Source organism: Chrysochloris asiatica, unplaced genomic scaffold (genome assembly GCF_000296735.1).
Source record: "Chrysochloris asiatica unplaced genomic scaffold, ChrAsi1.0 scaffold00085, whole genome shotgun sequence".
NCBI classification, from domain to species: domain Eukaryota; kingdom Metazoa; phylum Chordata; class Mammalia; order Afrosoricida; family Chrysochloridae; genus Chrysochloris; species Chrysochloris asiatica.
The window spans coordinates 9,602,450-9,614,446 of NW_006408603.1; the positions used below are offsets into that span (position 1 = coordinate 9,602,450).

General features: G+C 38.7%; 1 protein-coding gene across 1 annotated transcript; it reads left to right on the forward strand.

Moving 5' to 3' along the window:
• The first annotated feature begins 201 nt into the window (after positions 1-201).
• On the forward strand, positions 202-9,364 carry TAF13 (TAF13 RNA polymerase II, TATA box binding protein (TBP)-associated factor, 18kDa). The gene is made up of 4 exons (XM_006865972.1): positions 202-233; positions 1,062-1,140; positions 7,417-7,514; positions 9,054-9,364. Exons 1-4 carry the CDS (start codon positions 207-209, stop codon positions 9,222-9,224), a joined length of 375 nt encoding a protein of 124 aa, XP_006866034.1. The 5' UTR covers positions 202-206; the 3' UTR covers positions 9,225-9,364.
• The last annotated feature ends 2,633 nt before the right edge of the window (positions 9,365-11,997 follow it).

An 11,997-nucleotide genomic window follows, 5' to 3' on the forward strand; every position in this document is an offset into this window, starting at 1 on the left:
TACTCCCGTAAAGATTTGCAGTCTCGGAAACCCTGTACAGGGTCGCGATGAGTCACTCCACAGAACATAACAACATCTAGGGTGTCCGGTTCCCAGTTAAAGTCCCGCCCCCGCTCCGCCCCTGACGTCACAGGAAGTGACGAGAAGGAAGTAAAAAACCTATTTGAGTGCGCATGCGAGGATTTGTAGCTTGGGAGATTGGTGGGATGGCAGATGAGGAAGAAGATCCCACCGTGAGTGACCGCCTTTGCCTTAGCCTTCTTCTTTTTCACTCAGTAGCGGCGACCTTCGAGGTCGAGTTCAAGATCGGGTCTGTTTCCCTTAGTGAATTCAGCCAAGTCAGTTCGGGGACCTCGCACCTTGGCTGTCTTGTCCCAAAGATTCATAATTTTAGTATGTGGAGCATACTAAAGGAAGGAAGAGTAAGAAGGTGGCTCCATTCCTGCTGGTTTTGGTCCCTGTCGTCCAGACAGCCTGGAACATCTGGGGAATCATTAGAGTTCAAAGCCTATATTCCTTCAAGCTCATTATGAACAATAGTTCAACTGCTAACAGAACTGTATACATACTGTAAAGTAGTGGGAAAATAATGGACCAATATAAGGGCACTTGCATTTTATAATCTCTATTCTCTGTGAGCAAGTTATTTAACTTTGAGCCTCAGTTTCCTTGTCATAAAATGGGCATAAGGCTTCATTAATTAAAGTTCCTTGCACTAAGTAAATATTAGTTTTGCTTACCACAGTGAAGCAGACATTAACTCGGTACCAACTCACTCAATAGTAACACTAGGTCAACTTAGATGGTTAAAGGGAGGCAGAGGGGAATTTAGATTCATTGGACTCTTCCAGGAAAACCAGTGGGAGCAACTTAGAAAACATTTCTCATGAGTCAGAAATTGGATGTCTTTAATGCCTTTTTAATACTAAGGTTTTATGATATTGCTACTTGCCTTAGGCTTTCGTGTCATATCAGTGTTAATAATATAAAAAATGTTAATCATTAAAATTTAAATGCCGTGGAATCATTTAACATTTGTATATATACATTTTAACTTCTAGTTTGAGGAAGAAAATGAAGAAATTGGAGGAGGTTCGGATGGTGGACAGGGCAAACGAAAGAGATTATTTTCTAAAGAATGTAAGTTGTATTTGACAATGATTTTATCCTAGATTACACACTTTTGGATACATCCATTGATTGAAGTGTGTTTTCCTGTAGGAAAAATATTCTCAGACTTGCCCTTAAAATCCTGTTTAACTTTTAAGTTGTAAATAATACCTAAATTGTATGGCTGGTGGCTATGTGCTGTGGAGTTGGTTCCGAGCCATAGTGACCCTGTACAGGTTTTCCGAGGCTGTAAATCTTTACGGGAGCAGAAAGCCTCTTCTTTCTCCTGTGGAACAGCTGGTAGTTTCTAGCTGCTGACCTTAACCACTGCACAACCAGAGCTCCTTATCTAACTTATAGTTATAAATATTTAAAAGTAAAGAAATGTGAGCAATGTTTCCATTCAGGGTGTAAAAACCTGTCTCCATTACTTTTCTCGACTTTCCCTTTTGCAGCAGTTCTTACTCCTTTGACTGTAAATCACAGTCAGTGATGACTACTGGAACATACACTTGAGAGTAGGTACAGAGTTGGGGATGTGGATTGACTAAGTTGGGGATGTGGACAAGGCGAGCCTTGGCGTAGTACTGTAGGATAAGCACTGGAGTGCTAATCACAAGGTCCGTAGTTCAAATTCACCAGCCTCTCATGGAAACCCTATACAGGGTCACTCTGAGTTGGAACCAACTCGATTGTACACAACAGTGGACAAGGCTGGAGGGTGGGTGAACAATGTGAGACATTACAATCCCCCAGAGATAGAATGTATTGGTCCGGTAGCCTACTCCCTCAATACACAGGTTTGACTCTTTTTGGCAAGTAGCAAGAGGAAAGGAGAGCTGTTGTGAATACTGATCATCCCTGTCCAGAGGAACCATGAGAAGGTGCTCTCCAGCATCCAGTCCCAGATTTTTTAGGTATAGCTATGACTGAGTACTGACAGGTGAGGCCACACAGATTTATGAATACCTGCTGTCATTTATGCATTGTCAGATATGAGCCATTTCTAAACACATGCTCTTTGGAAACAAATCACTGGGTCAGTATGACTTTTTTTTTTTTTTTTAAATCACTCAACTCTATCAAAATATTTAAGGAAAAGTTGTATGTTTACAGAGGAGAATCCTAGCATCTATCACTTTAGCCAATTAATCAAAGTTAACATCTAATTTGTTGTTAAGTGCCATTGAGTTGGTTCCAACTCATAATGATCCTGTATAGTGTTTCTAAGAACTGGCTGGTGAATTTGAACCACCAGCCTTGCAGTTAGTGTTCAGTACTTACTTTACAGCATTAAGTGCTGTCAAGTTGGTCCTGACTCAGTGACCCTATGCACAACAGAATGAAACACTGCCCTGGCCATCCTCACAATTGTTATATTTGAGCCCATTCTGGCTGTACTTCTTTGAAGATAGATTTATTCTTCTAGCACCATAATTTAAAAGCATCAGTTCTTCTCCAGTCTTCCTTATCCATTGTCCAGCTTTTACATACATAGGGAGGCAATTGAAAACATCATGACTTGCGTCAGGTGCACTTTAGTCCTCAAAGTGACATCTTTGTTTTTTAACACTTTAAAGAGATCCTTTGCAGGTGATTTGCCCAATATAATACATTGTTTGATTTCTCAATGACTGCTTCCATGAGCACTGATTATGGATCAAATGTTGTTGATGTTAAGTGCTGTCGAGTTAGTTCTGACCCATAAGAATCCTGTATAGGGTTTCGAAGAAATGGCTGGTGGATTTGAACTGCCAACCTTGCAGTTCAAACTAACCTTGCAGCCTAACACATTATTCTGCAGTGCTACATACTAGTAATACATACTGACATTATATACCTCATATGATGCATTGAGAAGAGCAAGTATCCTCTCCAGTAATGTATAACCTCAATCTAATCATGAGGAAGTATCAGACAGACCCAATATTCTTTGGTGTCAAAGTCATGAAAGATAAGAGACTGAGGAACTGTCATTCCTGGAAGGAATAAAGATGCAGGATTAGATGCAGGATTAAATGCAGGATTAGATGCTAAGTTGGAACAGAAAAAAGATGTTAGTGGAAAAACAAATAGCTGAATTAAGTTCTGTATTTATACTAAGGTTAATTTCTTAGTTTTTAAAACGTTTATGATGTGGTGCTGCAGAATAAGTACTTGACCACAAGGTTGGTTTGAACCACATGGTTGGTAGTTCAAACTCACCAGCTGCTCCTTGGAAACCCTGTACAGGGTTTCTATGAGTCAGAACCTACTTGACGGCACTTAACAACAAGAAAACGTTAGGAAAGCTTGTCCTAGGGAATATCTGTAAATATGGGAACTCTATTATTTTTGAAAGATTTCTGTAAGTCTTAAATTATCTCTAAAACAAAACAAAAACTTGGGGTGGGGTGGCTAGGACCACAGATCTTCAGAGTCCAAAAGGAGAAATAATTGCCTCTGTGTTTCTCTTCTTCCTCTGTGTCTTCCAAAGGGCCTTACCAATGAAAACCCTAGAGATTATCTCAGATTGGTTTCCAAGTCACCCCTTTTCTTCCCTATGGCTGGTCTACTTTCTTCTGTTTTCATTTCTACCGGTTTTGCCTCTCCTAAATAGGAGTTATTCTTTATGTATGCATTGCTTTCTTTAGAAAATTCTAGAAGGTTGTTGTTTTTTTTTAATGTAAAAATTATATACTCATACAATAAATTATACAAGTCTTAAGTGAACAGTTTGACGTATTTTACATAAAATACTCGTAAGGAGCTCTGGCAGCGTAGTGGTTACAAATAGGGCTGCTAACTTAAAGGTCGGCAGGTCGAAACTACCAGCTAGCTGTTCCACAGAGAAAGATGAGGCTTTCTGCTCCCGTAAAGATTTGCAGCCTCGGAAACCCTGTGCAGGGGTCACTATGAGTTGGAACTGACTCCATGGTACTCAACAATAACAACAACATATATACTGGTAGGAGCTCTGTGGTGCTGTGGGGTAATGCACTAGACCGCAAGGTCGGTTTGAACTGCAAGGTCAGTGGTTCAGATTCACTAGGCGCTCCTTGGAAACAATATACAGCGTCGCTGTGAGTTGGAACTGATTGGATGGCACTTAACAACACCACCACCATTCACTGATTTACTGGTAACCAACATTCAGATAAAGATACAAAACATTTCCAACATTATGACAGGATATCTTAGTATTTTTTAAACTTATAGACCCTTTTGAGAATCTGATAAAAGTTAGGATTCTTTTTTCTAGGAAAAACGCACACATACAGATAATGTTTAAAATTTTTGTATACAATTTCAGGAAGGTTCAAGGACTTTTAAACACTGTGGACAAAGTAAGAGTTTACAGACTAAAACATAAGAATCCATACAGGATCTCATCTGTTCTAAGCTACCAGGAAACATAATACTGCTGTGGGTAGGAGTATAGGTTCTGGATCCAGATCAGCTATCACTTACTGATGTAATAATACGCTATCACTAATATGTGGCCTACTTTAACTTATCTGTAAAATGGAAATAATAATAGTACTTAACCTTTAGGATTTCTGGTGTGGCACTGTAGGATCAGCACTGGACTACGAACCACAAACTGGACTGCGAAGCACAAAATTGGCAGTTCATATCCACCAGGTGCTCTTCCAGAAACCCTATATGGGGTTGCTATGAGTCAGAACTGACTCAACAGCAATTATCAACACTAAGCACTGGACTGTTAATCACAAGCTTGGTGGTTCAAATCCACCAGCTGCTCTTGGAAACCCATACTGGGTCGTTATGAGTTGGAACTGAGTTGATGGCATATAACAGTAACAACCTCAAAAGAATTGTGAGACAGTTGAAGTCCTTTGCATAGTTAATAAAATACAGGCAAACATTTTCTGGTATTCTTTGCTTCCAGACTAAGACAGACTATTCTGTTATATTTTCTCTTATTTACTAAATTTAAAAAAATATCTTATTGTTGGATACTATCATGGATTGAATTGTGTCCCTAAAAAAAAAGAAAGAAAGGTGTGCAACAGGGAGGGTTGTATTCTTTCACCATACTTACTCAACCTGTATGCTGAGCAAATAATCTGAGAAACTGCGTAAAAAAAAAATGAAAAGAATTGTGAGAGTTAAATGAATTGTATATGCAAAGGACTTAACACAGTGCCTGGCACATATGGTAATGGATATATAATAATTATTATGTTGGTACAATGGCTAAGTGCTGTGCTGCTAACCAAAAGGTTTGTGGTCGGAGTCCACCAGTGGCTCCATGGAAGAAAGACCAGGCAATCTGCCTCAGTAAAGATGATAGCTAAAAAAGTCCTGTGGGGCCTTCTGCTCTACCACATGGGGTTTCTATGGGTCAGAATTAACTTGATGGCCCTCAGTAACAGCATATAAGTATTAGCTTTTAGCAGTTATTTTTATTACTCTGTATTAGATTTTTCTTTTCTTTTTCATTGTCTGTTGTTCCTACAGATGAAGCTTGTAAGGGCTTTGCTGCCAGTGGCATTGATCTAGGAAAGGAAATGTCAAGATTCTTTGTAGTAAGCTGCTTTCTCCTTTTGACTACCTGCTTTTTCCTATAAGAAGGTAATTGAAGCACTTTTCTCTCATGGCCTTTCCCCTGTAGTAGTTTCCAGTGCCACACACAAACAGATATAGAGACTCCCATTAAAGATAAACTAAACGATTGATGCCCAGCCTATCCTTGCTAGAGTCTCCTACTTACAGGTATTCTGGGGATCTGGGAGGAAAGACGAGTTTTGTTAGAGGTTTGTCATTGTTGCTGTTAGGTGCCGTTAAGTTGGATCCTACTCATAGCAACCCTGTGTATAACAGAATGAAATGTTGCCCCATCCGATACCATCCTCACAATAGTAGATATGCTTGAGCTTGTGGTTACAGCCACTGTGTTAGTCCAACTTGTTGAGGGTCTTCCTCTTTGCTGACCCTTATTTCCCAAGTATGATGTCCTCCTCCACAAATTGGTTCCTACCTGAAAGCATGCCCAAAGTTAACAAGACAAAAATCTCACAATCCTGACTTCTAGGAGCATTCTAGCTGTAATTCTTCCAAATTTGTCCACGGTATATTCAGTATTCTTCACCAGTACCACAATTCAACTGTGTCAATTCTTTGGTCTTCCTTTTTCATTGTCCAGCTTTCACATGCATATGAGATGAATAAAAATACCGTATTGAGGCTAGGTAGAAACAATCGATCATAAGACTGGGATTAAAACTCTATTCCAGAATTCTTAATTGGAGATAATAAATATAATGCAAGTATGTTTTTATACCAGTTGTCTTAGTTATATAGTACTGCTAACAGAAATAGCACAAGTGGATGGCTTTAGGAACTGGAAATTTATTCTCTCACAGTTTAGGAAACTACAAGTACAAATTCAGAGTGCCGGCTCAGGGGAAAGGCTTTCTCTTTGTTGGTTCTGGGGAAAGGTCCTTGTCTCCTTTCAGCATCTGTAGATCCAACATTCCTTGGAGAGCTCCATGTGTCTTGGCATCAGTCATCTCCCAACTCTAAGAGCTTCACAGTGCAGGGACCCCAGGTCCAAAGGACACTCTATTCCTGACTCTTCCATCTTGGTGGCAGTAGGTTCCTTTGAGCTCAGCTCAGCTCATTTCTCACTCCTTTTATATCTCAAAAGAAATTGACTCAAGATACAACCTAACTCTGTAGATTGCATCTGGCCTCATTAACATCATGTTGTTAAGTGTCATCCAGTCAGTTCAGACTTGTGGTGACCCTGATTAGAGTTTCTGAGGAGCAGCTGGTTGGTTTGAAGTACCGACCTTGTGGTCAGCAGGCCAGTGCTTATTGTAAAGCGCCACACCAAAACATTAACATCATAAAAGTGAGGATTTACACCACAGAATAATGACATCACATCTCAGCTGATGACATCATGGGTGTGATTGTATCATACTAGATTTCATCATGGAGGTGATCATTACATCTTACCTACTAACCCTGAGAATCCTGGCCCGGCCAAGTTGACACAAAACCTTGACTGTCACACTAGTATTATCTATGTTGTTGTTGTTAAGTGCCATCGAGTCGGTTCCGACCCATAGCGACCCTGTACAGGGTTTCCGAGGGTGTAAATCTTTACGGGAGTAGAAAGCCTCATCTTTCTCCCGCGGAGCGGCTGGTAGTTTCGAACCGCTGACTTTAAGGTTCGCAGCCCGATTTGTAACCACTACGCTACCAGAGCTGGGTTCAAATCTCGTTTACTGTAAAAACGTTTAAGTATTGTCACAAAAATTGTTCAGTAAACAAGAGTGATGTGTTCTCTTATAGTACGATGTATGATGTATGGGTTTGGAGATGACCAGAATCCTTACACTGAGTCCGTTGATATTCTTGAAGACCTTGTCATAGAGTTCATCACTGAAATGGTAAGATTTTTTTGTAATTGATTTTTGATAATTGAATATATGTGAAATTCTAAACTTTGACAAGACTAAAGTTTATGGCATCTTTTCTAACTAAATTACCTACTTGAGTACCTGTTTTGTGGAATGACTACTATTTATCGTTAAAAAATAATATACTCAATTAACAATAACAAAGTTTAAAAATAAAAAAAATAGCAAGCAGTTGCCATCAAGCATCAAGCCATTCTGACTCATAGTTGTCCCATGTTTGTCAAGGTTTTCAGTGGCTGGTTTTTTAAAATTAGATCACCAGACATTTCTTTTAAGGCAGCTCTGGGGTGGCACTGTAGTCGGATAAGCACTGGGCTGTTAACAAGATCTGTGGTTCACATCTGTCGTTTCTGTTTGGAAACCCTATACAAGGTCACTATGAATTGGAGCTGACTTGATGGCACTTCGCAACAACTGGGTGGAATTGAACTTCCAACCTCTTTGTTAGTAGCCAAATGTGTTAATTGCTTGTACCACCCAGGGACTCTATCAGTAAGCATGGTTATATATGTAGTGGTATTGTGTTTATATAGATCCTCAAGTGGCTCAGTGATTAAAATTCTTGATTCCTACCCAAAAGATGTAGCAGTCTGCGTCCATGAAGATTGTTATTGTTGTTAAGTGCTGTTGAGTCGGATGTTACTCAATAGCGACCCTATGTAAGATTTCTAAGAGCAACTGGTAGGTTTGAATCGCCTCTTTGTGGTTAGCAGTCCAGTGCTTATCCTACAGTGCTACACCAGGACTCTTGGAAACGCTATGTTGTTAAATGCCATCGCATCGGTTCTGACTCAAAGTGACCCTATGTAGGGTTTCTGAGGAGCAGTTAATGGGTTAACTGCTTTGTGGTTAGTAGTCCAGAGCTGCTGGGGAATTTGAACTGCCAACCTCGAGGCTTAAACTGACCTTGGAGTCCAGTGCTTATACTACAGCACCACACCAGGACTCTGTATCATTGTATTGTACTCTAAATATTATATATTTAATAACTTCATTATATTAATTGAATGGATATACTCAAATTTGTTTGCCCAGTGTTTATTATTAAATACTTAGTTTCCATTTTTTTTTTGTCATTAGAAATAATACTGTGCTAAACCTGTGTGTTTTTACAAGATAAGTATATAATGAGTATATAGGAGTAAGGTTTAGTATTAATTGGTTATCAAGATGGAGGAGGACTCAAAGCATAAATGCAATGGATACTTCTGAAGAAAAAAATTATTGTGTACAAATGACGATGGAAATTATGTATATCAAAATCCTAAGAAAATAAATATCAAATTTGATAGTTTTTGTGGTCTTAATGTGTTAAAAAAAAAAAAAAATGCCTGTAAGCATTTAAAAGAAAGCATTGTTAACACCTCAGTAAAAAAGGGGCAGAAGACATGAATAGAAAGACAGATTAGAAGAGAAAATCTTTAATTTCCCCTGTGATTATATATATGCAAATTAAAACAGTAAAGTACTAGACTTTTAACATTGAACTTAATATGTTATTTCTCATAGACTCATAAGGCAATGTCAATCGGAAGACAAGGTCGAGTACAAGTTGAAGATATAGTCTTCTTGATTCGAAAGGACCCAAGGAAGTTTGCTAGAGTTAAAGACTTGCTTACTATGAATGAAGAATTGAAAAGAGCTAGAAAAGCATTTGATGAAGCAAACTATGGATCATGACAGATTTTGTATTTTCTGAAGCTACGTATCTTCTGGGAAAACTATATGTAGTAACTGTATTTTCTACAGAAAGGTCCTGATATAGCTTACTATGTAAATGACAGGTAGAGAAACACAACATTTTCATGTCTTTGGTTTTAGATTGATAGTGAGCCTTTAATTGCCTGGCTTTATATCATACTTGAATTAATCATTGGCTTTTAATGACCACGAGTAAGTGAAATGACTTTCTGACTTTTGGCTATCAAAACAACAAAGTAGTATTTATGTATTAGGCGTCTTTGAGCCATGGTGGTCAGTACTGTAGCTGTTTAATATGTGAACTCTAAACTGCACCTGTGATGCAATGATAGCTGATGTGTGTTTCATGTATTCTCAAGTTTCTAGACAACAGTAGTCTCTGAGATGGTTAAAGATAGTGGACTGGTTTGTGTTTCTCTTTAGTAAATGATGATTTAGGAAAATACAGATTATGTGAGAATATTTATCTGCCTTAAAAAATCATTTAATAAAAACCTTAAAAAAAACAACTCATTTAATAGTGTTCAGATAAAAGTAATGTTTTTGAGAAACTAAAAGTCTCATATAAACATTTCAGTGTTTGGGGGCTTTTTAATGAAAAACCTTTTGAGTCTTATGTCTACTATTTATCAAGTTTTAGGAGAACTAATTTTTCCAGATCAGATTAAATCTTCTAAAAAATAAAATGCTTTCAGTATTAGGAATAACTTTGCTTAAAAAGCTGATGGCAGGATAAGCATTTGGAGTAATGTTTTATTAACATATTTGTTCTTGTATGTTGTGGACATGTATACTTGACTAGAATCTATACAAACTGCTTTTGTAGTTCAGAATAGACAGGTTTTGTGTGTGTTTAGCTGTATTGTATTAAATTGTCGTTGTACCTAGCTCAAAACGATGATTGAAATTGTGTTTCAAGGGATCACTGTATATTACTATATGTGAAACAATGTTTTGTGCACTGCTTATAAGCTTTATAAATCAGCACTTGGGAAAATTCTTTCTTAACCTATTGATACAAGGAATAAAGTATGACAAATTAAACAGATTAATGCTTGAAGCGACTATAATTTTTATCAGCCTCCACCCCCAGAACAGCATGTATACTACTGATGATGTGATGATTATAGCTGCTTAATTGCGCTAAAAATGCTGCTTCTATCATGTAATGCAACTGAATTGAAAATTATAGCTGGGTTGATCTTTTATTGCTTTTAAAAAGCAAAAACCAATTGAAAAGCATACCCCACACCAAGGTTAGGTAAAATCACGAATGGGAGTAGAATCATTACAGATCGATATATCACTATTTAGTTGCTAATCAGGAACTGACAGGACCAGCACTAGGGGAGTTACACTGGGAGCCATTAGTCTTTTAAATTTTTCTAGGATAGAGGGAAGAACTGTAGTGGCACCGTGGTGAAGCACTCGGCTGCTAACCAATACACTAGCAATTCGAACCCATCAGCTGCTCTCTGGGAGAAAGATGAGGCCGCCTACTTCCATAAAACATTACAGCTGTGGTAACCCTATCTACAAGGCAGTTCTGCTCTGTCCTGTAGGCTCACTTTGTGGTAGAATTGACAATAGTTTTGGTTTTTTGAAGGTAGAGGGTGTTGTGTATTTACTGACTGACTTGAATTTGGTCTCTCAAAGTGTTTTGAGCGTCATACTATTCAGTAAGTCCTAGTGTGGCGCTGTAGGATAAGCAGTGGACCACAAGGTCAGTTTGAACCATAAGATTGGCAGTTCAAACCCAAGGGTTTCCTTGGAAACCCTATACAGGTTCACTATGAGTTGGAACCAACTCCACAGCATTGAGAACAATACATTATAGATAATGTTCCTGGCATATGAGAAGTTTTGTTTGTTTGTTTGTTTTTTTAAATGTAGAACTAAATAAGTGTGTTACATTAGGATTTTTTTAGGTTGCAAGTCATAGAATGTAACTAGGAACTTGTTAGTTAAATGCTGTCTAGTTAGTTCCGGCTCAGTGACCTTATATAGGCTTTCTGAGGAGTGGCTAGTGGGTTTTAACTGCTGACCTGGTGACTAGCAGTCCAGTACTTATCTTACAGTGCCATACCAGAACTTCAAATTAAAAACTAGTATAAGGGAAAGAGAAATTTAGTGGCTTACCTACCTGAAACATGGGAAAGAAAGGATGAGGCTGCCTTCAGCATGGACTAGATGTAAGTACTGGAGGAACATCATGGTTCTGTGTCTCCGCCTTTCACCTTAATTGCAGTTTACTTTCTCATCATCAGAGCAGTAAAAATGGTGGTGTGGCATCATCAAACCTGGTCTAATTTCAGGAGGGAGGAGAAACACCATCAACAGCATCAGCCCAAAGCTCCTTTTATGAAGAGGAGGTCAGACATATATTCACTCTCCAAACTTTGCTATTCCTGACACCAGCCACTTTCCCATGATACTCTCTCTTTCTCTGCTGGCTTCAATGATTTGTTGCAGTGGTCACAAAACTTCCAAACAGTACTCAGGATTGTGGGGTTTATCTGGGAAATAAGAGGTTACTATTAGATTCAGGTCTGACTCAGGATATAGCTCTTTGTTCAGGACAGCTTCTCCGCAGTGCTTACAAGATAGTCTCTCCTGGGCCCTTGGCCTTGTGCTGGAAAGTGTTAGAAAGTTTTTCAGCTTTAATGCTCAGCTCTCTCACTCTATGGGTTGGCAATCCTAGCTCTGTGGACATGTTCTTGGAGACATCCCAGTCTATCAGCAAACCTCCGAT